The sequence below is a fragment of the Syngnathus scovelli genome, chromosome 6 (assembly GCF_024217435.2).
Source record: "Syngnathus scovelli strain Florida chromosome 6, RoL_Ssco_1.2, whole genome shotgun sequence".
NCBI classification, from domain to species: Eukaryota; Metazoa; Chordata; class Actinopteri; order Syngnathiformes; family Syngnathidae; genus Syngnathus; species Syngnathus scovelli.
The window spans coordinates 13,209,020-13,236,769 of record NC_090852.1 but is presented as its reverse complement, the minus strand read 5'-3'; the positions used below and the strand labels follow the sequence as shown (position 1 = coordinate 13,236,769).

Sequence of the window (27,750 nt, the reverse complement as noted above, 5' to 3'; positions counted from 1 at the left end):
TCTTCTCGGTGTGTAGAACTTTTTGCGCTCACAGAATAACAAGACCAACTACAATCTAGTATGTGAGACACTTCAGTTCCTGGACTGTATTTGCGGGAGCACCACAGGAGGCCTCGGACTACTTGGCCTTTATATAAATGAGAGCAATGTTGATCTGGTTCGTCAAACCTTGGAAACCATCACAGAGTACTGCCAGGGCCCCTGCCATGAAAACCAGGTAGACTGCCATCTGAATTATTTCTTAAAAAAAAATAAAAATCTCTTTCAGGCCTATTGGTAAAATAAAATGTACATGGCGTAACAGTAAACAATGATTACAAAGAATGCAAAACCAAACCAGACAATTTGTGTGGCTGATGAAATTAAATGCCAACAAAAGAAACATTGTTTAATCACAAGAAATTTTACAATAGACGTTCATGCATCATAAAATGTCGTATCAACCCCCGGATACAATGCTTACCTTGAGCTGTGAGCTGCTTCGGGCATACATCTAAAGTGATAACTCACCATCCTTGTCATTAGGTTTGATCCACTGAGACATGGAGATGTTGTCACGCACCATTAAAATTAGCTGATTACATATTGCTGTTAAGGTCTGGAAGGTTACAAAGCGTGTACATACTTGTAATGTGTTGTACTCATTCAGCATTTCAAATTCCACATTTCAATTTATTTTCTAATAAGAGCCACGCTCATTCATGTACTTCTTTCATTTCCAGACATGCATTGCCAGACATGAGTCAAATGGTATTGACATCATTATTGCGCTGATTGTCAACCACATCAACCCCTTGGGGAAGAACCGCCTGGACCTGGTGCTGGAGCTCAAGGTGAAGCTTAAGCATGTGTCTGCTAAATTATGATTGCACAATGATTAAGTCTGAGTATTTCAGTGAATTTACTACGTTTTCTAGAATAATGCTTCCAAGCTCCTGCTGGCTATCATGGAAAGCCGCCACGACAGCGAGAACGCAGAAAAAATCCTCTTCAAGATGAGACCTACAGAGCTTGTGCGTGTCCATCCTGTATATGTGTGCTGTGGTGCATATAGAGGAGACGGCTCATTCGTGGATGCCTTATAAAAATCTGACCAATTGTTGTGGCTTAGGTGGATGCCATGAAAGAAGCTTTCGCCCAAGCTCTGGAAAGTGAGGAGGATGAGGACAGTGCTCTATACCATGTCAAGCCATTGGATGTTGGGCATAACATTTACATACTAGCCCACCAGGTTAGTTGTCAGTAAACTTTAGACAGATCTGATGGGCTGGATCGGATCGGCCGATATTTTGCGATTTATTACTTTGTGTGATCTGCCATAGTGGCCATTCAAACTTTTTCAGCCTACTATCTAGAGCAGGGGTCTCAAACTCCAGTCCTCGGGGGCCGCATTCCTCCATGTTTTCCAAGTTTCCCTCGTTAAACACACCTGATTCAAATGATCAGTTTATCCTCACGTTCTGCAGGAGCCTGATAATTGAATCAGGTGTGTTTAACGAGGGAAACTTGGAAAACATGTAGGAATGCGGCCCCCGAGGACTGAAGTTTGAGACCCCTGATCTAGAGGGAGACACCAATATATTTAGTCTAGACAGCAAACTGAACCAATCAGTACCGTAGTACAGTAGCACAGGTGTAGTCGGCAGTCATATCTAAAAATATATATATATATATAAGAATCTGTCTTAAGAATATGATTAATTTTAACAGTCAATGTCAATTAATCCATTATTTTCACATCATAAAAGGAAAACAGCATGGCTGAGAAGTCATTGTTTATCATTACCTCCACAGTCATGGTTTCATAAAATAAGATGCTCACATCCACAACCTTGCTCAACACTTTCATAATACAAGCAAGCGCAAACCCAAGTAAAAAGCAGCATTTAGAATTCTGAAGCATGAAGAGACTAAATGTCATTGTGCCTTTTAGATATGAGTTGAACTGATAGACCATTAATGGTGTGCAAAATGGAGCTCAGCAAATCAAATCACAGCAAATAAACTGATATCTAATAAATTAAGTTCTGTAAAACTTTGCTTTTTACATCGTACATAATGTGGGTGCGAATAGCTATTTGTCTCTATACAGTATGTACTCTCCGATTGCCCAGGGTGTAGTCTGCCTGATTCCTGTAGTCAGCTCTGACAGGCTCCAGCCTCCTGCAACCCTGAACAGGATGAGAGCCATAGACGTTTGTCACTAAGCGTCTTTCTGAGCATTCTTTTGTGATTTGTTCTCATGGCTATATGGAGAATGCAAAAAGAGTATAACTGAGAAAACAACTACGACATGGGTTGCATGGGTTTGACTCATTTAACACCAGCATCATGCATACAAATGGTGCAGTTGTACATTTATTTAATGACTGACTAGTATTTAATTCCTTTTCATTTCTGCTCAACTTGGAACCAATTGTATTTTTTTTTCCTTTCCTCTTCCCAGCTGGCTCGACACAGTAAGATCCTGCAGCAGAGTCTGAAACCAGGCTCAAGTTTGGTAAATGGAACAAGCTCAGACCATGACAATGATGAAAAGGACGATGCCCTTCAGTACTATGCCAATCACACAGCTCAGATTGAGGTCAGAATTTGGTGTTGTATAATATTCTTCTTGGAATGTACCAAATCATGTCATTAAAGAATTTGCATTTGCTAGATTGTGCGGCGTGACCGCACCATGGAGCAGATTGTTTTTCCAGTCCCCAACATCTGTGAGTACCTGACCCAAGAGTCGAAAATGCGCGTGTTCACCACCACTGAACGGGATGACCAGGGCAGCAAGGTTAACGACTTCTTTCAGCAGTTTGACGATCTCTACAATGAGATGAGTTGGCAGAAGAAAATCCGAAGTGAGTTTTTGCATGGCAGGGGTTGTAATTTATTTTTATAAAATTATTTGAAGAATGAAACCGATTAATCTGTCTACTTTCCTATTTTCTGTAGAAAATAAGACTTTGTTTTGGTTCTCACGCCATATCTCTCATTGGGGGAGTATTTCCTTCTACCTGGCCTGCCTGCTCAACATCTGTGTGGCTGTATTTTACCCATTTGGAGATGATGGAGATGAAGGTGACAAAGTGATATTAAAACGTAAAATTGAAAACTATCGATTCGATAATGCGTATAGCCCGGCTACATTTAGAACTGAATAATTCGTAGACGAAAAGCAGATACTGATGTCCTGTTGTTCCACTATTTTTCTCTCCACAGGGATCTTATCAATCTTCAACTGTGTAATGCTGTGGGCTGCATTGGCAGCTTCCATTGCTTTACTTCCAGTGTTACCCAAACCGTGGGGCATCCTTTTCTTCCTGGTCGTCCTCATTTTACGTGCAATTTATACCATGGGCCTGGGTCCTGCTTTGTTACTACTTGGTACCATCAATGTAAGTGGCCGAAGACTTGAATCACATATTGTTCTAACTTCTAAATGTGTTTTTTTCTCCTTTATATACTCTTACAGTTGTTCAACAAGTTGATATTTTTAGTGAGTTTTGTGGGAAACCAGGGGACGTTCATCCGTGGTTACAAAGCTGTCGTTATGGACATGCTTTTCATCTACCACCTGGGCTATGCACTCATCTGTGTTCTGGGTCTCTTTGTGCACGAGTTCTTTTACAGCTTTCTGGTAAGACCTACCAAACACGAGAAAGATATATTGGATGAATAAATACGTTGTAGGTGATTCACGATAACCTCCCCACACAGCTCTTTGACTTGATAATCAGAGAGGAAACGCTGCTTAATGTCATAAAGAGTGTGACGAGGAATGGTCGCTCCATTATCCTGACCGCAGTTCTGGCCATTTTTCTTGTCTACTTCTTCTCCATTATCGGCTTCCTCTTCCTCAAAGATGACTTCCGCATGGAGGTGGACCGTCTCCCTGCATCAGGTCAGAATTTTATTAGTCGTCACTCTGGTAAAAATCAACTGCGTGGCTGTGTTTTTAGCCGCAGCTCTTATTTTGGTAGCATGACTTATTTGTAGAGTGGTGTGTTGTAATCTTTGTTTTTTTTCCTCGGGACCTGTTAAATTACTTTTGTTTTCATTTTAATTATTTTTAGACATTTTTAACACACCATAGAACCTTTTTATTTTTTTAACTGCGAACTCCCTTGTTTTTCTGTTGCATTTGAGCTGCTGTGATTATTAGCGCTTGATAGTTTTTTTTTCTTAACAATTTGAGGATGTCAGGTTGAACGTAACAATGTTGGCACACAATTTAAAAAAAAAAGTAAAGCCAATTAATGTATCGCACCGCATTTTACAATAAAATGCCCTGTGTAGTTAAATGTTGATAAGTCAAAAAGGCACGATCATTCCCAAACAGGCTTGAGAATGAACAGTCTGTTCGCAGACACATGTTTTGAAAACGCTGCACAGTGTGGGTGTGTTAATGAGCTGTGGCTGTGAGCATTGCACGGTCAGGAGAGACAACCAGCAGGCACATGTGCACCTGTTGCATAACCTGGTGGCCGCGCCATCCTGTGTACTGCCGAACAGCGTGCAGACACGCGTGCACACAGCACAGCAGTCGCAGGTTATGTAAGCGGCGGCTTTCGTGGTTCTGTCGTTGTTGGTTCGGGAAGGAGCTGAGGTGCAAGGCTCCAGCAAACCTGCCCGCAAGGCTGTCCAAACAGCAGCCAACCCACGGCTTTGACCCTTCACCTCACCACGGCTCCGCAGTCTCAGGGCGAGGGCCGTTCCCTTTCCTTCAGACGATTACCCTTAGAGGTCCTAAGTTGCTCAGAACTTTACTGCTGTGCAATTGATTTGTTCAGTTTTTTTCAAGCGGCACTTTGACATCCGCCCACCCAGCAGCTGCTGTTTACATAACAATCACATACAGTGTCTCGCTGATTATCAGCACTAATTAGAAAGAGGACGGTTTTAGAAGCCATTTCATTTTTAAAAATTATTTCCCTTGCATCTGTTTTCCATGCCCAGCCCAGTTTACTGGGTGAGAGGATGGCTGAAGTCTGAACAGATTACCTGTTAATCAAGGGGCTGGCACAGACATACATACGTTAACATTCACATTCACACCCCTGGATATTTAGTATTTGTTGAGCCTAACATACAGTAGCTTTTGGACTGTGGGAGAAAGCGCTGGAGAAAAAAAAAAACAGTCAAGCCCAGAAAGAACATAAACTCAACAAAGAGAAGCCAAAGTTGACTCTGCCACTCTGCATAACATTCAGTGACAACGGCACATCTCTCATTTTTAGGATATGGACATTCATTTGGTAAACAAGCGTTGGAAGATTCATGCCCAAAGGACAAATGTTATGGTTCTATTAAAACTGCTCCTGGTAAGTTTTTCTCTCTGCTTTTCTTATTGCTTTCCATATCTTATGATGAAGGGTGAAAGATTTTGTGGTGTGACGGCCATTTGAAAACGGTGTAGCTTTTCAGCACAACAGTATCGTAGCCATTAACCATCCTAACATCAGTGACCGTGTATCCACAAATATCCAGACACACAATAGCTCGCTCACTTTCACACACGTACACAGTCACACAAAGAAATCTGATGTGGCAAAAAGATGACTCATCAGGATACCTCACCTGCGTTAAATCCACACACACACGTGAGTCCATCCATTCCCATCTGCAGTGTTCATTGTTACCATCACTCCAACATTTAAAGGTTAAATGACATCTTCACGTTTGTATATTTCCTATTTGTTTGATTGTAGGAGTTCGTTTGGTCTTAAGTCACGCTGTTGCTAGCTATTGCTGTGATGTTTTTTTAGAATCATGAGTCATCTAAGGTCTGAGTACAATCATTTTTTCTACAATATTTCCTTAGTGTCTAAATGACATGTTTTTACATTAAAATACCCCAACGAGTAAGAACACTTTAATTTTTACCCTGTGCAGAGGCACTCCAGAGCCGTAACTATTTGTATACAGTGCAAGCAATTAAAAAATTGTCCTAGTATGTCCCCTTTGTTCAAGATAGAAAATTTTACACGAATAACATGTAACAATAATGATCCTGTATGACTTATTGTGCGATTGCAGATGAGGACGATGGAACAGAGAGGGTGTGCGACACTCTGCTTATGTGCATAATCACTGTGTTGAACCAAGGACTACGTAATGGTGGTGGTGTTGGCGATATCTTGAGAAGACCCTCCAAAGAGGTCAGATAAGGACAGAAATGTACTGTATACATAGTAGATGATATTTTGTTTCATTGGTTAATTTGCATTTTCTCTCTATTCTGCCGGTCACGGGCCTATCCAGGAACCGCTGTTTGCGGCCCGCGTGGTTTACGACCTGCTGTTCTTCTTTGTTGTAATCATCATCGTTCTCAACCTCATCTTTGGCGTAATCATCGACACCTTTGCCGATTTAAGGAGTGAGAAACAAAGGAAGGAAGAGATCCTGAAAACGACTTGTTTCATCTGTGGTGTGTACAACTCTGTGGTCCATAAAACCTGCACCCTTAAAAATGCTGGGTTGAAAACAATCCAATTTTGATTAAAAATTGGACCAAAAACAATTTTCTTTTCTGTAGAAAATAACCCAACAAATTGTGTTGTTTTTTTTTTGCACAAAACAACCCAAAGTCGAATTGATTCCACTTCTTAAGTCGATGCGAATTTTTAACCTAGCAGTTTTATGGATGTACAAATGATGGTGGAAGAGATGAGGCTATGCTTGCAAGATAATGAGACAATACCTTTCAGGATTGGAAAGAGACAAATTTGACAACAAGACGGTGTCCTTCGAAGAGCACATCTTGTCTGAGCACAACATGTGGCATTACCTTTACTTCTTGGTTCTGGTGAGAGTGAAGGATCCCACCGAATACACCGGCCCAGAAAGCTATGTCGCCGAGATGATAGCGGTCAGTATTACATACACACCCAAAAAAAAAAAAAAAAAACATTCCAAGTGCCTTCAAATACACTCTATTTCAGTAATACACAATTTTTCTTCTAGTGCGTTTGCTTTTTGCAGCACCTTCATTAGTGTGAAGACATGTACAGTACGAGTTGTAGACGCCTCTATTGCAGTCACAACCAAAATGGAGACTGAGCCTCTGGCCTATGCCAGGCATCATTTCCTTCTGCTTTTGCATGACTGGAAAGAGACGTGGTTTCGTTGCTAAGGTAGTCTGCTGAGTTAGCCCTCAGGGATAGAGTGTAGTTAAATAGTAATTAAACCCGGTCCAGCTCTATTAGCGTCAGTGCACCGACTTGCAACACTGACACACAGACCAGAACGTAAAGGAGGTAATGGCAGCTCAAGTTGATATTGTCAGTTAATGGGTTTAAATAAAGCCTTAGAGCATAATGTCACGTTTGAGATTAACTTTGATTTTGTGATTGGGCAACGGAATGGTCAAATTATAATGAGCAATTTGCAAGACAAACACATTAAATTCAATATGTGTCAGCAGGGCTTCAAACTGATGTTTTGAAAAAAAAAAAATAAAACAAGTGATGATTTGGTATTTCTCAGTCCGTTTTCCATAGCAGTGTTGATCTAAAAAATGTTCATTATCATCATCATCTTGGTTAGTTTTGTTAATTATTCCAAGATCATCTACAAAAAATATATACATTTCTTTATAACTGCTTTAATAAAATATTTTATCTGGTCATCTATGGAAAGTCAGTTACATGAATTTGTCAGTGCAGTTGCAACAGAAGGATTAGAAACTGTGGGATACAAAGTGACTTGCAAAGACACTGTTCAGGTCATTCTATACTTGGACTGTCATTGAATATTTTTAGAATGGATTTTTCTATTGATTATTCCATCGAAAAATCGGCTCGAAATGTATTTTGCATGAAAGTGTATTACGTAACCATTTTCCCCATTTACTGTTAGTTGGTATTGTTTAGCTATTAAAACAACTAAATAACAATTCAACAATATCACACGAGAGAAATCAATGTTGTACTCACCAAACGTTTTGAAACTGGTTCAGTTATTCTTTTTACACACTAGTAAAAGCAGACACTTGCAAAAGATCATCTTCTAGTTTTCATGAATGACTACAAAAAATAATGAATTAATATTGAGGCTGACATTGGAGGATTTGCACAATTCCAAGGGGGAAAATAGCTCTAAACAGTTATGATTCTTAAAATAGTTGCCGATCAATTGATTAATTTTCACTGCTTTTTTTTCCCCCCATATCACAACGTAGCCACCTGTAAAATAATATTCAGTCAGTAAGATAATGTCGGTATAGAGTCATTTGTTGCATGTGTATCATAACATTTAAATGTTTAGTTGAATTTGAAGGTGAGGGTTCACCTTGACTCACCATTGACTCATTACAAGTGAGTAAGACTTCAGTGCATGCATTCATTGATATGAGTGCAATGGGTTTGGTGGGACACTGGGTTGAAAAGCATCATTACTCAATGTAGACAGTGAGTGTATAACTTGACTGTGTGTGTTTGTGCATGGTGGTGTTTGTGTGTAAAAGGACAGAAGCTATAGGCTCAACAAGTCCTGCATCAGCCGGATTACATAACCCATCTCAAGTGGCCTGCTAATAGCTCAGCCTGCCTGGCACGTGCTCTCCTGTCCCTTTCACTCCCGTATACACGCACACAAAACTTATATTTTGAGACTTTCATTTATCGTACAACACACATGGACGGGCAGAAAATTATAGAATGTAGACAAAACAGCGGAGTTGGCGGCATAGGAAAAGAGACTGCACAAAGCAGAGGTCAATTTTTGCTCTGTAGGTGAAAATCTATTGACAAATTAATGGTAATGCAAGTTAACATAAATATCTATGTGCAAGAGTGTGAGAGAGAGATTGAACTGAGAAAATTGACGCTATCAACAGATCAAGTGTGAGGTCAATGTGCCATTGTTGCCATCACTCTCAATTTGTTGGTCCATTTTCACTCACTAAACAGCTGGGATTTTTTTCTTGTGGCAGCGCTACATACAAAATAAAAATACAGTCAGAATTGCCACTCTATATGCGATGCCATTTTAGATACTGTGGCAATTATTTAAAAAGAAGACAAATACTTTAAAAAAATAAATAAAAATTTTCTCGAGAATCCCATATAGGGTCAATCAAATAAAATTAAATTCAGAAATGAAAAGATGTAAAAGAATAAATAAAAAAATCAAGACTATCGATACTTTGCAAAATATTGAAACATTAGACAACACTGTAATATTGTAATTTGTTTTCACTTAAACAATTGTGAAAAATCACTTTTGAGTGTATTGACTAGATAACCAAATAATTAAAGCTAACCCTAACCTGAGGCTCCTGAAAGTCTGGCAATATATCTCTTGCTGTTTGCACATTACAAACAGCACAGTACATTGATGCGATTGTGACTGTAGCAACTGTGAGAAGCACGTGGAAATTTGTAAATGCAAGCTCATTTAGGCGTAAGAATTGATCAGTGGAGCAACCGTGGAGCAAAGTCATTCCGAGTAAAACAGCACTAAGTAGTATTAAAAAGCAAGATGATGTAAATCTTCAGATTGCCTACATCCACGCTTCAGTGTGAGTAATGACGGTGTCTTCAACAGAAAAGTGTTGTGTTTCTGAAAAGCCTTTTCAAAGAATACAGAAAGGAAACCTTCCCAGAAATGGGGGTTTTGTGCAAAATCTGTATTTTTCATCCAAACAGTTCAGTCGCCTTTTAAGAATCCAGCAGGTAGGACCGCTTTTTGAAAATGAAACTAGTCCATCGTCCCCAAAAACTTGCGGATTGCTTATCACTGCTCTCCACAGAGATTTTGTTTTTATTGGTAGAACTCCAAACATTAACTCAGTCATAATCACAGAATTGAATTAAAAAATCATGCGCTTCTTTGATAAAAATGTGTCTACACAGTCGTCCGCCAACAACACACCGCATCCTCTACACGAGGCATTTTCAAATTCAGTGGTTTTTTTTTGTTTGTTTTGTTGGGTTTTTTTTGCACATATTTTACTGACGTTCTCAAGTATAAAAAAAAAAATTGCATTCTATGCGTTTAAAAGGATTTTGGCATGAATATGGCCCTTGGTGTGCCAGCTCGTCCTCAACATCTCACACTGATCTCTTTTACCATGCCTGAAATATATTCTTACATAAGAGTAGGTGGGAGAATACCTCATTGCTCTCACAAAACACGTCGTGGTGGTGCCAGTCTGATCCCACTCACGACACCATTTAGGTCGTTCTTATCGCAAGTGGCCAATAAATTTTACACAAGATCAGCTGATGACAGTTTGTCATGTCTCTCCCCCACGACACGTTCATGCAGATGCACACCCACGCATGTGCGTACATTTTTCATTGCAGGTCCAAGTCCATTATGTAATGCCAATGGTTTGTTTTCCTCAGCGACTTTTTACGTTCTGCATTTTTTTTTTTTTTATGTGAACAACAAAACACGTTTGTTTGGATGAAAACAAAACGCAAATGATGGGTGACAGATGGCAATTTCTACTTGCACAAGTGTATCTTTTTCATGCGAGAGAAAAAAATAACATCACAGCCAATAATGAGGACAGTGACTCATATCCGCATTGAAATGCCTGTTATTAGTCAGTGAATGTATGACCACACTTGACCGCAACGCAGAGACAAAAAGGCCATCATGCTCAAGTGCAAAGCAAAAAGCAAGCTTCTGTTCTTAGAGGATGATTTCAATTCTAAGTTGTTTCCAGCACCTCCATGTTGAGTCTTGCCCTCCAGTCTGGCCGAAACTGTGTAGAATCACACCCTGCTTGGGGCCGACTGCCAAAATTGCCGCCGCAGCTGTCTCCTTGACATTCTGACTCAGCTCTATTTCGACCGTTATTCACTTCATCCTTCTCACTCCCTATCTCTCCTTCATCTCTCAGGAAAAGAACTTGGAGTGGTTCCCCCGAATGAGAGCCATTTCTCTGGTGAGCAACGAGGGGGATAACGAGCAGAATGAGATGCGATTGCTGCAGGAGAAACTGGAGAGCACCGTCACGCTGGTAGCTCAGCTGTCCGCCCAGCTGTCTGAGCTCAAGGAGCAGGTAAAGACCCGTTTTTATCCTCTCCTCATCTGACTATTACTGTACACGCTGTCGTTGGAGCCTCTCTTGACCTAAAAAATATTAGCAGGCTAAGCGGTCACAGGAAATTGGTGGCCTCACTTCTCCAATGTGACCAAACAGTTACTCTTATGGGATCTTAATGGTGATACGTTACAAATTTGTTTTTAATTCCCAATTGTCTTAACTTGTCTGTGATTCTTGCGTTTGCAATTTGTCTTTAGGCCCCGCCGTCTCGCCTGGTGTGAAGTAGAAATGTAACAATCTCTTGTTATTACCAGCACTCACCCTGAGTCAAGTCTCAACTAATGTCCCTGATATAACCCCAATTTGTCAATCCAGCTTTCAGACAGGCTTTGACAGGTTCAAAGTTTGTCTTGGGCCGTGTGAATGACTGCGCTGATGCAAGCGTGACTGATCACCCCTGTCACCTGCCCTCGCCGGCATGTGATCCTGGTCACAGACTTGTCCTTGTTCCTCTTGCGACAGATATGTCAATGAAATGCTCGCCGGGGGAGCATGACGCTTTAAATAAACAAAACAACAAACACTGTATGCAGTCACGGCTGTCACATCGACCAGATGATCCCTGTTATTGTGTGTATCATGTCTACTCTGCGTGCAAAGTAAAGCTCCACCACATGCTTGTGTGTTTTCCACAGATGACTGAACAGAGGAAGCACAAGCAGAGGCAAGGGTTATTGGCTCCTCCGCAGACAAACCATCACGTCTCGAATCATTGAGGGTCTCACAACCTTAACACAATGGATGGACACTGTGAGGAAAGAAAACAATACAAATTGCAGATGTGCACACCTACAGTGACTCTTCATCGTTAACAGCTAACAGACGATTAGTCACAAAGTGCCTTTTGTACGACAGCGCTGTCAGTTATGGGCCACATCTGTGCCGTTTGGGACAAACTATACAAGTTGCCTGCGCACTTCCATGCCGAGTGGGTCGACTGTGAATGATTGAGCGGACTTGGCACGCATCTGCCAGTGTGGTATTCGTGTGGCCAACAGAGGGTGAAGGGAGTTGTTATGGTAAGATTAGTTCTTTGCTGTCTCAGCCCAAATGCCTTCGCTTTCTTAAAGTGGAAGTCGACCCCAAAATTGTCTTTGCAATATGTTAAAAGGCTAAACACGGCATTCTGATTAATATTGCGTTTGTGGAATTTGAGTTAAAATCTGCTAAATTCATCTGTTTTTAGCTATCTCAGGGGCTGCCATTTTGCCACTTCCTGTCGACAGTAAATGACATCACACTTGCCAGGTCTGAGGTCACAGCCGATCACGGCTCTGCTTCAGAAAACTGGTGAGCCGTGATTGGTTGTGACCTGTGACCTTACAACTGTGATGTCATTTTCATTCGACAGCAAGTGGTATTATGTCCGCCCCCTGACATGGATAAAAACACAGTGGGTTTTTCCTTTTGAATTCATATTCCACAAATGAAACATCAATCACAACACTGTGTTTCAACTATTTGGGCTGCACAGAACATGTTATTACAAAGAAAATTTGGGGGTTGACTTCGTCTTTAATGTCGTATCCGAAAGTGGACTATTGGTACCAAGATCTGTACTTGGCACTGGGTTAGGAGTTGTCTTTATTCCTTTTAGATTTCTGATAAGAACCTTTTTAATAACTGGAGTATTATATTTTTTTTACATTTTTGAGTCCGAATCTTTGCTGCCTTACTCATGATTGAAAACTGGATTATTGTTTGTTGCACTTTTTCCACACAAAAGGGAGAGACCTGTCCAGTTTGGGCTATTGCCTTTGACTATGATGCATTCACTGCGCCACATCTTTTTCTGATTCATTCAGATTTCCACAAAGTAATAAATGAATGTGAATAAAATTTGTAATTCTGACTTGAAAATGATTTTACGTCTAAATTGTTCATGGGAATAGCATGTAATAATGACAATGAGGACATCGATTTTATCGGGACGTCAGATAAGTAATAGATGTTTGTGTCTACTACCATATCTTAATCCATTTGTCTGTATAAATAAAGTGTATACGTAAATGCCATGAAGGCTTATGTGACTTTTTTCCTACAGTTTGGTTCCAAAACAACTTTTCTAGAACAGGGCCGTCCTCATTCAGACATAATTGTATTTTAACTCGCGCATTGGGTTACTTCTCTAATATTAGAAATGAAACTGATGCTGTTTTGTGAGCAGTTTCCTTCATGTTGCCAAGACCAAACCAGAATCTTGAAGTCACTTGCCAGGTATGCTTAAACATGAAAAGTCATTTAATCCTGCCTTATGTTGACCTTGCTATTGACTGGCAACCAGTCCAGGATGTACCCCTCTCTTCTCTAGCTCACCAGCAACCCTAATGATGATATTATTGAAAATGGATGAATGGGCATCCGTCCGTGTGAGTGGGAGTTCAAAAGAGCCTCCAAATATTCAGTCAAAACCATTATTGAGTAGCTTTTTAACAATGTACAAGTACACTGAAAAAAGGTGTTTAATTCATTCAATTTTATTTTGTCAAGAAGTTGCACAAAATAAAATCATCTGGATTCGGATATATTTTTAAATTGACTTAAAAATGTCTGGATTTAGATGGTTTTATTTTGTGCAACCATCTGAAGAAATAAAATTGAGTAAATTTAACCCTCAAAAATGTAATTGCATTCAGTCTTCCACCAAGCACACAGGTTAGTTCAACTTGCTGCTTATTTTCCCAAAATACTCTGCCGATTTTGTAAATTCAACCCATATCCTTGCCAGAAGGCTGCATACTTAACTAATTAGTGATTTTTACTTGGTTAAGTAAATTTTTACATGCTTCACTACCCACACTTACATCCTGAAGTAACTTCCTGAGATTTCAAATGTATATAGATTCACAAGCTGTCATGGTTTTGTTGCGTCTGAAGAGGATTTTTTTCATTGAGCAAGGCAGCTTCAAGGAGTAGTTCTCAGGTATCACTGCAGACAACAGTCTTGTGGAGATTATGACCTTAGCAGAAATAGTCCATTAATACAGTATGACAGGATGATGTCACCAGTCTGAAGAATTGCATACTGCAGCGAGTTATTAGCATTCACAATATGCTATGACACTAGCGATGCTAATACAAAGCTGTTAATGCTTCACCATGTTCACATCTGTCCTTGTGTAACCCAGAAGATGAATGCATCCCGCAGTTGACCTTCTGCAGGGAACCCTGTCTGGTCCCATCCTGCCCCTCCCTTGCCCTCCCCTCCCATCCTGGCTTCAGTTTGCTGTTTACAGCAGCAGGGCTATGTCTGCTCCTGCTGCCCGTGACAGCCATTAAATTTAGCCCACGCAGAGACACTTTGCTGAGCAGCTGTTACTGCGTAGACAGGACCGATCAAGTACAGCAATCATTGGAATAGGGTGCTGTCAGAGAGCAAAAGCATGCGAGATCCACAACGCCATTGAAAATTACTTCACACACACGACTGAAAAGCTCTCGCACACTACCAACAATCTTTCATATACTATAGTCTCACACACCACTTTTACACACTGCTGACTGTATTTCCACTCATACACCACTAACACACCCTCTCACGCACTTCAAAATTTATTGAAATGATTTCACACATGACTGAAACCCTGATCGACACTACCATTTTGTTTTTTCTTTCGACCAATTTCTTTCCAATTCTATGCTACTAAAATACTATGACCTGCTCTACCAAAATGGTCTCACAAACTATTTTTATTTTTATTTTCATACACATAAAAGTAGTGTGAGTGTTTCAGTAGTCTGGGTTGGGAAAATGTCATGAATTGGTATTTGAGAGTCTTTCAGGAGTGTGTGAGAGGAAAAGAAATTCTACGGTATTTCGGTGGTATGGTAAGCAAAATCAGGCCAATTTCTGAATTCATTTTCTATTGTGCTTCCCTCATTGGAGCTGTATTTTAAGATTATATTAATTTAGGCTCTAATGAAGCTAACGTATCTTTTTGCCAAGAGGGAAGATAGCCTGCCAATGTTGTGGCCAGTGAATGGTATACAAGATGGGATGAAATTGAGTGGAACGTCTCCATACAGGAAAGCCGAGATTTACATCAGTGGTGCAGTCCTTAAAAGTGACACATTTCATCAAATTGCGTAACAAGAGTCTGTGTTTTCCGTTTATAGAGTCACAGTTGTGTCACGAGTCACCAGAAGCAACATTCTGCAGTGTTTTTGATCAAATGACTTTGCATTTGATTGTTAAAGAGGGCGGAAGGTTCCTCCTCAGTGTATTTTATAAATAAGCACACACTCGTGATGACAGGCATGTGACTTGCTGTGTCTAAGCTTTTTGCTGTCACATAATGTGTCATGACCACAAAACAACACTAGCACAAAGGTGCCAGACCTTTTAACATTACCAATCAATCAAAATGATTTGAATGTAAACTACTATTGTTGTCATCCATACGGTTTATAATAGACTTGTGTCGAGCTGTACGCCCCTCACCTCCCAACCTAGACAGTCACGAGAGATGAATTCCAATGCGCCAGAGCTGAGGTAAAGTGTACTAAACGATGATGAATTGCCCTGACAGGGCAATCTTTGAGGAAACACTACAGTTCATTTGCTGTGCGAAGTCACACTTGTCACTTCGGAATGAACTGTTACGATCACAGTCAAATGCATGTGAGTTTGAATAGAGATCACGTTGTCTCTCGCCGATGTCACACGTTAGTCATACATTTGGTTTCAGGCTTTGAAAGCAGCGCTGATGTTGAAGGAAACCACCAGGTTCTCTTTGCACTAAGTTGTTTAAAGATTTTAGTTTGCACATCTGATTTGTAAACTACCTGCTGGGCCGCCGCTCCCTAAATGCAGAACATGGTTTATACGTACGACCTCATCCTGCATGGGTTGCACAAGGGGACACACATTTGCTCAATGGATATGCACTGGCTTAAAATGAAAGCCCTTTTTGTTTCTTGGAAATCATTATTTTTGAAGATGTGCTTAATGTTAGTGCGGTCACAAACGTTTAGAATCACAACAAATGAAAACCATGTATGCAAGTCGGTGGTGGAAAATACTGGGAATCCCATTCGACATTTTCAAAAGGTTTTACTTTCATTGTTTGTTCAGTTTGTGTCAACATCACATATACAGAGAATGAACACACCACTGAAAACAACACCATAATATCGTGACGTCGTTGCAACGTCATGAAAAGCAAGACCTTGACTTTCATGCTCGTTTTCGCCTTGGTTTGCTGAAAATGAAAATATTTTCACTCTAGCATGAAAATAAAGAGGCAATTGTACACTAAAGCAGATGGCAATTAAATCTAAAGTCTAGACCAAAAAATATTTCACGAGATTAAACACATTTCATGCTTGGTATTACCAACACATTTAAAGCATGGACATCCATTTTGTGATGGAATAATGCAACGCAGAAGTCGAAATCTGTTACACGATGCGTGCTTGCATGCTTTTTGTGACACTTCTTAAATAAATAAGTCTACTCACCATCTGCAAAAGTCAAAATCTGTTACAGGATGCATGCTTGCATGCTTTTTGTGACATTGAAGTAAATAGGTCTACTCACTCTCCATCTGCAACATACACAAGTGGTACAAAAATGCATTTTTGTATGTAATACAATCATCACACAAGATGGCTGTGACATCACGCTGTAGGGCCAAAGTTGGCGTGTCCGCTGTGATCCGCTCAGTCATCCTGTTAAACCTTGTTCCACTGCTGGAAGGATCCGATTTGAAGGCCACAGTAGAAGACTTGGTAACGGTGCTTCCACATGATGAAGACAGCCACAGCACAGACGAAGGCCTGAGCTAGGTTCAGCACAATCTGGAGCAAAAAGTAGAGCGAGAGCGTCTCGGTGATATCCTGACAGTCGTCGACGCCCTCGTAGGTGAACGTGCGAGCTATGGGGTCACGGGGGTCCAACGTGCACTCGCAGGCCTCAGCGGTGGGCAGGCAGCTGAGGCTGCTGGTCTGCGCGTGGTGGTATCCAGCAAAGGCCACAACCAAGGTGGATATGACCAGGCCGATGACACACAAGGTAAAGTACAGGAGCTGGGGGCAGACAAAAGTGTCACATGCGTTGTCAATATTGGCAGTGTGTGAATGCTGACAGATGTGTGTCAGAAAGCAGCAAATGAGGTTAAAAGGACTCCCAAAAGTTTCATTCCATCACTGTTATGCTGAAAGCGAAAACGAGATGGCATCTGAGATAATATTGATGTATTCTTTTCTTTCATAGCTCAGCCCAGAAGCTACATTTCTCAGCACACATCTCGAAAAGGATCGCAATTTGAAGTTATCATAGGTCCACTATTCTATTGTGGCATCAAAATTCCACACATTTTGAAATCAACCTTACGAAGCTGAGCTTCTCTCCTCAAAAGCAACAAATATTCGACTTTTACAGCAAAAAGGCCTGCCACACACTTCTGACGTTTGGGGATTAAATTTTGGTTTTGACCTTATTTTGCAGGTTGTATGTTTTTCCCCTATGCTTGGAGTAGGGGTTTTTTTTTCTCTCCAAAACTTGCATGATGTGTTATTTGAAAGTTCCTATATTTGCCCATTGTTGTAATTGTTAGTGTGACTGGATCTAGTCTGGTGAGGAAACGTGCCATCAAAAAAGGATGGATGGACTTTTTAATGGCAAGATCAAATTCGCAAAAAGCAAATAGATCAGGGCATCCAAGCATTTCAGTCATATTGTTGTGATTTCACTTTTGTTATACTCACAGCCCCCATCTATCAACTGGAAGCTAGAATTTAATATAATATGCTATGGCCAATCCGTCATGTATTTCTTGCTTTGGTATTTCATCTTCCCTTGAAGTTTCTAGCTCTTATTATTCTTCCACTTGTTTTCTTACTGCACCTAACTATAGCGTCATAACATTTTAAATCAATCAACGAGCACAATTTGTGGCAACAGCTGCATGATTACGCTTTTCAATCCAACCATTATTTTTTCTGCAAGACTCAAGGGTATTTAATTGACAATAAAACCTCTGTCCTACATTGCTTTAAGCATCCAAAATTTAAATGGGATCGGATGACTCATACATGCTATTATGTATTACGTAGATAAATGGTCCAAATAATTTCTGCTTGTATTCATCTTAGAGCATTCATTCGCATAACGTTTTTGAAGGAAATAGAATTCGTTGGCTCAAGTTTGTTTCTGTTTGCAGGCTGTGTTTTGAGCCCAAATCACGTAATCTCTATTCCAAACAATTTCTGGAGGGATATTTATTGCTTGGGGCCCAGACATTCTCTTGAGATAAAAAAAAAAGGTGAATGATTACAGTTTAGTGGGCAAAGGTCATCTTCACTGTAACCTCACAGGACCTGACTTGGAGATATGATAAAATGACTCATGACCCCAAAAATCTGTCTTGTGTCAAAACAAGCTGCAATCTAGACTTGTAATTATTGCCCGTTGCATAAGAGTACTATGCATACTGCGTGAACAAACCAGTGACCTTAAAGTCCATCCATCCATCACATTTCCAACACCGCTTATCCCGTTCAGGGTCGTGGGGGGTGCTGGAGCCAATCTGGGCTGACAATTCGCAAAAGGCGGACTACACCCTGAATTGGCTGCAGGACCTCACAGTCTTAAACAGGAATGCCGTTTTAGTGGCTATTGCATGTTCATTTGAAAGAGATTACCCACAATCCTACAGGGCGAGAGGCGGCCCTCAGATCGAGAACCCCGCCTGTGGCCTGCCTCCTGCATGCACGTGTGTGTTTTGAGCGACCGCCAGTATCTAAAAATACAGTTGTAAAATGTGCCAATGGCTATATGATGTTCATGCAGTTTCACTAGAGCAATAACCCTTAAATTTGATCTTAATCCAGCACTTATATAACTGCAGCCCTCATTCGTTGGTGTTTCCTCTCACTTCGAAACTTATGGAGTTATGCAAGATGATGATTCCAAATAGCATCCATGCTAATTTTGGAACAGCCGTGAAATCTGAAGCATGGGCAGATAGAAGGGGGCGCTGTCACAGCAAATGGATTAACACCTATTTCGGTGGGCCTTTATGCTTGACTTTGCATTTGGTGACAGAAAGAAGCCGATTCTTGTGGTTACTTCCCTTCGCTGCATTCATATTTCAAGTCACACCCAATGTTTCATCATCAATTTCAAGAAAATATTCAAGAATAAATACTTTTTGAAATTATTTTTTGCAAAAATTACAAAAAAGTATGGGTATGTTGACTGCAGATACTTCTATTCATTCATTTTCTATACCCAGCCTGGTAAAAACAAAAGCACCTCGCCCATTATCATAGCCTATTGTTACTTAGTGCAAGGGATTATGTCGATTTTGATCTATGTTAATTTTTTGCCGTTTTTGCATAGTATCAGCATTAAGTTAGGATTTATACATTCTATACAACATTCCAACAATTTGTAACACTAACTGCTCACCCACGCATACACTATGGATTTCTTATGTGGCCTTTTTGCAATACTACCTAATAATTTGCAACAAATCCTTTGAACTCAATGAATGCAACCTTCATTAAAAGTCTCCTATGAATGTGAGTGCATAAACATGAGATGAATGATGAAATGAGAACTCTTACTATGCCAATACCACACTATTGTTGTCTTGTTACACAAATTACCGCATCGCCCAACCTTCCCTTCCTTCCCTTCTACCGAGCTTTGCAGCTCCTTCCACCTCTCCCTTCCTCCCCTCCCTTCCTGGATTAAGATAGTACTACAAGCTTTTTTTGCATGATATTAGCCTGATAGGTTAATTGTTAAAATAGACAATCCTACATTATTATATAATGTTAATATGCTAATAATGCTAATATGTTGCACCTTTATGCTACAGTTTTAGCGCCCAGTTTTGCAGCTATCTTAAATGATGCATAGAACAAAAAACTATTTACTTTGGTATTTTCACATGCATTATCACACATATGATGGAGTAAATTTACCGCTACAAGCAAACTTTATTGCCACTTGCTTTCGACTAAAATTGACATCACGGTTGCCAGGTCTCAGGTCACAACCAATCACGACTCACCCGGTAACTGTGATGTCATTTTCAGTCGACAGCAAATGGCAAAATGGCCGCCCTTTGAGATGGATAAAAATCGGTGGATTTTGCCTGCATGACTCATATTACACAAACGAAACAATCCAAACACAGTGTTTCGACTAGTTGGGCTGCACAAAACATTCTTAGAAAGAAAGTTTGGGGGTTGACTTCCTCTTTAATTAGCAACAAGGAGTGGCAGAACCTGATCCTATTTGTTCAACTTACCCCAGCTCCCCTATGCCATTTCAAAGGTTGTAAATAAATTAGAGCATGTCCTTGATTTTTGCATGATGGACCCGTCAACATGAACACATCGTGTTTACTCGTGTGCAGACCCACCTTGACAATGAACTGCAGGGTCGAGCGCTCATTTGGGTGATAGGTGACGCAGTACAGGATGAATCCCACAATGGCAACCAAACATAGCTGCAAAACAATACAGGCATCTTAGTTTCATGAGTGTCATTCTCTTTTAAAGCTAGCAATCTTGTGTATGCATTTGGTTTGGGTCTTGGAGCACAACACATTGTTTTGCTCGCATGTTGACGACTGCCAGTAATTTATTGCATATTAACTGATGTGATTACATGAGTCGCTCAAACTTCCACAGACACAGTCTTTCTTTCACACTCTTTCCACATTGCCGTTAGAGTCTTGTGACTAACGTGCGGCATCTTATTTTACGGTTATTCCCAGGTTCTTAAGCGCTCAACAAGCGTCTCTGGAAAGTTTTTTGATAACCTCAGTGTTTTTCACTTGGATTCGTCTCGTGAGAATCTAACTCGGGACGCCGAGATGTTTTCGACAGCAGATTATATCTTGGCTGCACTCTAAGACAGGGCCAAAACAGCCACAAAGGCTGTTTTGTTCGACCTCATTTGCCCTGATTTATTGAGCCAAAAAATAGCAAACATGCTCTCACCAGAAACTTCAGCAGGTAAACCTGCATCAGAGGTGGGTGATTAGGACCAGCTTTAAGTAAAAAGCTGGAGTTGATACTTCAACTTTTCTAAAGGTATTTCTAAAACCAAATATATATTTAGTACTTTTACTTGAGTAATAAACACACTTTTGACACCTCTGATGTTTACTCCAATAGAGAGTGCAACCTGTCAGTATGTATCATCACAGTTAAAACCAATAAAAGCTGACAACATATTCATCATCACAGTCTGTGTTAGATACATGTAGCTGTACACACTCGTGCAAATGTTAGTAAAAAAAATCATAAATTTATTCCACACTCTTAATTTTTAAAGATACAAGTGTGTGTTCTTTTAATGTTTACAAGTGTACTTCTTTGTGATGAGCTGTAAATAAATATTTCATTATCACTCCGCTCTCTGTTGTGACAAAGGAAGCTTCTATGATTTGAATTTGGTGGCAATTCTTGATTTAACTTGTACGGAAGAGGATTAAGGCCGTAGACCGCATCATCTATAAAGGAGCTGTATCAATATTCTGCCAGTTGATGCCACCCTCTCTTATATAGACATTTGAGAGCATTTGAGATATTGGGCCCCTGTTTTTAAGCCGAATCAGGTAAGAAACAAATTTCTGCATGGAGCACAGTAGTTATGCAAATTCTAATAAACATAAGAGATTCTTGCATCAGTTGTGCAGCGGTCCTCAGTGATGACTCTCGTACACCCAGTGGGGGATCAATTGTTGCTCTATGCCTGCAGGTATGGATGGCAATTATGTGAACAGTTGTTTACGACCAAGAGTGCTCTGATTGAGGGGTGAGCAATCCAAGATGTGTTCTTACTCTGGTCCAAAGTCAGGTGGGATGAGCTCCAGCTCCATTGCTATAAGCAATGGAAAATTGATGGATGTTTTTTTCTGACTGAAGGCCTGATTGACTTATAGATTAAAAAAAAAACATTTTTGGGGGATGTGTGAACTTTAAAGTCAGAATTCCCACTTTAAAGTCAGAATTCTGAGAATGAAATCAGAATTCCCACCATACCATACCAAACCATAGATTTTTATCTAATTTATTTTAAAGATAAAACTTCTGTTCACTTCTGCTTTGATTGTAGGTATATTGTAGTTTGTTTGGTGAACTCTTTGATGTTTGTACAGGACTTTATGTGTTGGGGGAATTCATTCCATTCTTTTATTGCTATGTATGAGAAGCAGTTTTGTGCAAAAGCGCTTTTTCTTTTTGGGATGGTGAGGTTTCCCTGGGTGGCTGTTCTGGTTGTTCTTTTTGTACATTCCGAGGCAGGCTGGATAAACATTTTGAGTGGAGGTGGTGCAACTCCATCTTGTATTTTGAATATGAGAGTCAGGTTTGATAGTTTTATTAGATGGTCTAGCAGTTCATACTCATTTAGGAGGGAAGCGATATGATATGATTTGGGCTTTTTTGCTAGTATTTTTATTGCTTGTTTGCATACTGATTTTAAGGGTTTGATAGTTGTTATGTTTGCCTGTGTCCAGCTCGTTATGCAGTGTAGGGAGCGGAATAGGATCATAGCATGGTAGAATGTTATTGCTGCCTCCCACGAGAGGGAGTTCCTAATATGTTTGAAGGTGTACAGGCTGTATTTGTCATTTTCCTAATGTGTTGACGGAAATTTAGGTTGGATAATAACGAGGCGTTTAGTCTCTTCCGTTACATTTATAGGCTCCCCTCGAACTGTGACTGCCGGGTGGTGGTGCAGTCTTGTAAAACTGATACTGTTTTTGCAACGTTTAGTGATAGGCGAGAGGAGTCTAACCAGTTGGCAATTTTGTTCATCGTCTTGGTTAGGGTCTCTGCCACGGTGGCATCTTTGCCGTGTCATCGGCGTACAAATTGAGGCTAGGTGATTAATGTGGAGACTGAAAAGTAGTGGTCCTAGTATCGACCCCTGCGGGACACCGATGCCGATTTCTGTTGTGCGCACTTTGTTCTATTAATTTGTACACTTTGCTTCCGCATAGTTAGGTATGATCTGAACCAGTCTGAGACACTGGGAGCCAGATTGTATTGTATTAGTTTGGCTAAGAGGACATCATGGTTCAACCATGTCGAATGCCTTTCTTAGGTCCTGGAAGACCGTACCTACGACGCCTCCCTGGTCAAGTCTCATTTTGAGGTGTTCTATCAAATGGCAGCAGGCTGTTTCAGTCGAGTGCGTGGGCGGAAACAACATTTTATGGCATGCAGGAGATTTTGTGATTCAAGGTGACGGATTAGTTGCTGTGCGACTGCTTTTTCGATTGCAGCTTTTTTATGTTACGTTTGGGTTTACTCGTATGCGCACGACACATCACGAGTTCAGAAATAGTTGTGAGAATGGTGTTGCTGGTCTCATTACAATTTCTGTATTCTATGTCTACCCATTTTGCATTTTTAATATCCTCATCAAGTTCTGGCAGCGCACTCTCTGGGACTAAACATTTTCTAGTGGTGCTCTGTATGGTGGTTTTATATCATGTTTTGGATAGTTTTCTATTAACTAGTTTTAGATTGTGGTCTGATAGACCTGTAATTAGGTTATATAGTATTTTTATAATTCGGTCAGATTTGTTGGTGAAGACTAGGTCAATCAATTTCTGCGTGGACTTAGTAATTTTAGTGGACGTTTCGATCGTTTGTGTGAAGCCTAGTTTAGTAGACGCATTTTTTAGGTTTACCACGTTTTATTTTGTCTAGCCCGTTTAGGTTTACGAAATCACATAGGATTATAGTGTATTTATTATTAATTTCCTTAATGAGATGGGACAGTTGTTTATAGAAGGTTTCTTTTTCATTTGTTGAGCGGTAGAGGGTTAGAATATTAATGTAAATTTCGTGTGAGAGTTTTACTTGTACTCCTACACATTCAATAGTGCATTGGGGTAGAATCAGAACAAGTTTTCTCGCATAAATAATATCACACCCCCTCTTCTGGAATTGTGGTCTGTCCTGATAATGTTAAAACCTGGGATGGACACCAGTTTGAATGATATAACTGGCGTTAACCATGTTTCGGTCAGTCCTAAAATGTCAAGGTTAGATTCAGATGTTCAATCTGCTCCTTTTTGGGGCCCAGACTTCTGATGTTGATGTTGAGGAGTCCTTTGGGTGTATTCCTTTGGTTATAAATAATTTGGGCATGATTAGCTGTTTGAAATATTTTGTGTTGCCTTTGTTTTAGTATCACTAACAAAGTGACATTTCAATTTATGAGACTGGGAGGGGCTGGTTGTTCACTCCAATGGATGAAGAGAGAGTCTCTAAATGTGTTGGAGTATTCACTTTTGGAGCGACATCCTTCGTTCTAGCAATTACTAACTTGGTAGGTTGCCCAGACCTTACTACGCTGGTAATGCTGGGGCAACCTTGCCTTGTTTCTAGCTATTGTTTTAAGTGTCGACACATATTCATGCTTCTTTTCCGCTGTGATTTAAGTGCGTGGTATCATTAGAAAATAAAGCTGGGCGCTGCCAAAATAAATCACAATTTTGTACATAGGTGGAATGTGGTGTATCCTTATTTGGCTGCTTTGTTGGAGAATTTCTCCAAAGACCACATATAGGCTTCACACGACATCATCCTTGGACCAAAGTTGATTTACTCCAAGGGCAAAATCCCTTGAAACCAACTCAGCAATGTTTTTTTTTTTTTTTTTTTCATAAAGTACAATGTCACGAGGAGGGGCGTGACCTCTACACTAGAGAGGCCAAGCCACCGCCACGCAAACAAACACAAGCCAACAATATAGGCGGTCAGCCTTCAGGTTCAGAGTTAGCAGTTCTATTGCATATCAAAAAGGAAGGACATTCAATTGAGGACATTGGTAGTTTGAAAGAGGTGTGGGGGTAGCCATCTACTGTATTCATCCGCAATTCCTGACAATAACAACAAACCCCATGTGGCCACAGAGGCCACAGCCAATGGACACATCAATAGGGAAAGTCCACACGTATGAATAAGAACTAAACAAGCCTTTTGGATTAAATGTGAATTGGCTTAATCAACCTTTGCAGTTGAACTCTCTGTGCACTTGTGGGCAGACACTCAGAGGAAGTTACTGTCGTGACTGTTTTGGTGTAGTGAGACTGTATCACATTGCCACATTGCAAAAAGGTCAAAATGGCATGCGATTGTATTATAAGTTATCAAATAACATACGTGGGACATTGTCAGTCGAATCCAAACGAGTTTGACTACGTATTATAGTGTGATAATACCAGTGCTTTGTTCGTTGAGTGAGGTCGGGGCACTGTTGAAGAGCGTGTGGTGAAAATAGAGATGCAGTAGTAACAAGAAACCACAAGCGTCCATGCAAGGAATGTAGTAGAAGTTGAGCACAAAGACAACGCTTACAATGATCCCAGCCCAGTGCGGCGTCTCTCTGGCCAGAAGTGAAGGGCTGATGGCCAGCATGAGGAAAGCCACCACTGTGACGGCTACCCCCAGGAGCAGCTGCAAGAGGGCCACGAGCAAAGGGAAGCGGCACGCTCTGCACTTGCGGTCGTCATCTGGCCTCGGGCTCTCTTCTCTTCTCTTTCCGCCATCCCTCTGCTCTGAGGAACCTTTCTTGCCCATGTCTCCCGTCACTACCTCACAATCCGTACCTCTCAGTCCTCACTACTTTTTTCGGCACTGTTTGAAAACAGCCGAGCTGGGCTGCCTGCTCGCCCCCGGCCTCCCGCCCCCATCTCTTATTCCCCTCCCTGCCCAGGGCTCCTCTCACCATAGCTGCTATTTGGAAACAGAGGAGACGCTGAACTAATATGGAAAACATTTGGAACGGATTCCGTGAGTGGCTCCAGTGCCACATATAGAGCAGGCGGCTCACAGAGGAGCAAAGGAAAAGGAGGGAAGGGCGGCAGAAAGTCTGTTCCGACATACTACTGTGCTGCCATGATCTCAAATATGCTCATTAAAGAAAGCAAGGAGTATGTTGACAGGCGCGTGTTCATTCAGTAAATACGTAATAATTGAGAAGATTACACTTTTATCCTGTGAGTGGGTGATTGCATCCTTCTTTCCACCACATTGAAGAACCATACGCTCTGATAAAAACAAATCACAACACTTTTGAGTCTATGTGAGGACTCTAAATTGGGTATGGTTGTGAATGTGAGTGTGAATGGTTATATGTCCACTCCACCAATTACAAACTATTTGGGGCGAGCACATCTGCCTCAGAGTGATGAGGTCTGCGGTTCAAAATCTTGACTCTAGCCTTCCTGTGTGTAATTAGCATGTTCCCTGCGTGCTTGCTTGGTTTTCTCCCACATTCCAAAAACATGCATCTGAGGCGAATTGAAGATCATAAATTGTTCTTAACAGTATGAATGGTCGTTTGGCTTCAGCCTATTGTTAGCTGCATCTTAGTCAGCTTGGATAGAGTCATGTCTCATCCCCAGCTGTGTTACTATGTGTCTCTGTCTTGGTTTCTGTCTGTGTGCTCGCCCCTCCCCTCCTGTGTGCCCATGATTAGTTTGATTATTCTCACCTTCCTCTTGTTACCTGTCGTGTATATAAGTCCTGTCTGTCTGCCCCTCACGCCCCGTCGGATCATTGTGTGTTGTTGTCTTGATGTCATTTGGTTCCTGTTGTCTTAATGTCTTCACGTCCTTTGTTTCACATCCCTGTCGGTTAGTCCTTTTGTTATTTCGTTAAGTCGTGTCAGTTTGCCAAGTCTATTAGTTTGTTTTGCTGAATAAACCCTGGTCCACGCGGCATTTGGTCGCCCTGCTCCATCCGATCCGTGACAGGTAGGTCCCATATCACCTGCAATCCAAAACAGAAACGATTTTAATTTTAGACACTGTGACAAGAAGAAAAGAAGAAGAAAAAGAACAACTACACTAACAAGTAGAAGTATAAGAAGACGACGACAACAAAGAAGATGAAGAAGTAGAACAAAAAGTAAGTGCTCAATAAAGGAGTGTAACGCACATGTTCGGGCACACAACTGGGCTGCTGCCATGGTTACGATACAGCGCATGAACCCGTGTATGCGTGAACAGGAGCACATGTCCAATATGTGAGGCCCAGACTCTCTTTATCTGCATAGCGTAGACTTTATTAAAGACTCAATTGTCTGTTCTGTGGTTAAAATGTAATAAATCATGCTTCTATTGGAAGCCACTGTTTTAGTATTTGCTCACCTGCTTTGACTTGCATATATGTTGCATATATGTGACAATCCGTTCCTAATCTACAGGTTTTAAAAGGATGTCAGTCCACCACGTCCATAGATAAAAAAAGTTTGGTGTGGATGAACTTGACTGACCTAACCAGAGTCCTTAACTCAACCTAATAAAACACTTCTAGGATGAATTGGAGTGGAGATTGCGAGCCAGGCCTTCTCATCCATGTGTGATTTTACAAAAGTGCATCAGAAAGAATGGTGGGGGGGAAAAAAAGGCCATTAACTCAAACCTGCACATTGTGGAAAGTTTTTTTCAGCAGAGTTAGGGTTGTTTTAGCTACAAATGATGGGCGGACATCATGGTAAAACCAGATTAAGAATGGGAGTCATATAAATAAGTTAATATCCGACAGGAATATTTTTTTCAAAACCTCACTGCTCTCATGGAGAGCCGCATGGAGGAGTGGGCCAAAATAACAGCAACGGTGTCTGAAAACCATATGAAGACTTACCGAAAACCTTTGACCTCTGTCGTTGCCAACAATGAGTATATAACAAAGAATTAATATGAACTTTT

At 40.8% G+C, this 27,750-nt stretch overlaps 2 protein-coding genes and 1 long non-coding RNA gene across 3 annotated transcripts in view; 2 read left to right on the top strand and 1 right to left on the bottom strand.

Annotated features, from left to right (window-relative positions):
* The window catches only part of itpr2 (inositol 1,4,5-trisphosphate receptor, type 2), a 45,164-nt gene extending 32,096 nt beyond the window's left edge, over positions 1–13,068 (top strand). The window contains exons 42-57 of the mRNA XM_049724377.1: positions 17–217; positions 723–833; positions 918–1,013; positions 1,112–1,231; positions 2,447–2,584; positions 2,660–2,852; positions 2,947–3,072; positions 3,214–3,389; positions 3,467–3,631; positions 3,712–3,895; positions 5,232–5,315; positions 6,031–6,152; positions 6,256–6,421; positions 6,702–6,862; positions 10,847–11,008; positions 11,689–13,068. Coding sequence (XP_049580334.1) covers positions 17–217; positions 723–833; positions 918–1,013; positions 1,112–1,231; positions 2,447–2,584; positions 2,660–2,852; positions 2,947–3,072; positions 3,214–3,389; positions 3,467–3,631; positions 3,712–3,895; positions 5,232–5,315; positions 6,031–6,152; positions 6,256–6,421; positions 6,702–6,862; positions 10,847–11,008; positions 11,689–11,769 — 2,286 coding nt within the window. The 3' untranslated portion in view covers positions 11,770–13,068. The remainder of the gene's footprint in view (positions 1–16; positions 218–722; positions 834–917; positions 1,014–1,111; positions 1,232–2,446; positions 2,585–2,659; positions 2,853–2,946; positions 3,073–3,213; positions 3,390–3,466; positions 3,632–3,711; positions 3,896–5,231; positions 5,316–6,030; positions 6,153–6,255; positions 6,422–6,701; positions 6,863–10,846; positions 11,009–11,688) is intronic.
* A 3,018-nt stretch (positions 13,069–16,086) lies between these two features.
* sspn (sarcospan (Kras oncogene-associated gene)) lies at positions 16,087–25,730 on the bottom strand. Its single transcript, XM_049723468.2, has 3 exons — positions 25,394–25,730; positions 20,431–20,517; positions 16,087–17,080 (listed from the first exon to the last, which is right to left on the bottom strand). The coding sequence occupies exons 1-3, from the start codon at positions 25,613–25,615 to the stop codon at positions 16,727–16,729; spliced, it is 663 nt and encodes a 220-aa protein (XP_049579425.1). The 5' UTR covers positions 25,616–25,730; the 3' UTR covers positions 16,087–16,726.
* A 747-nt stretch (positions 25,731–26,477) lies between these two features.
* On the top strand, positions 26,478–27,732 carry LOC125970508 (uncharacterized). The gene is made up of 3 exons (XR_007482123.2): positions 26,478–26,793; positions 26,860–26,947; positions 27,246–27,732. It is a non-coding gene; the product is annotated as an uncharacterized lncRNA (long non-coding RNA).
* The last annotated feature ends 18 nt before the right edge of the window (positions 27,733–27,750 follow it).

Bases quoted from the DNA above. Each gene is read 5' to 3' on its own strand.
- sspn (XM_049723468.2), bottom strand. From the start codon at position 25,615: ATGGGCAAGAAAGGTTCCTCAGAGCAGAGGGATGGCGGAAAGAGAAGA. The intron at 20,518-25,393 runs GTAAGCGTTGTC...ATTGTTTTGCAG, and splicing joins CGCACTGGGCTGGGATCATT to CTATGTTTGGTTGCCATTGT. The intron at 17,081-20,430 runs GTGGGTCTGCAC...GTCTGCCCCCAG, and splicing joins CCCTGCAGTTCATTGTCAAG to CTCCTGTACTTTACCTTGTG.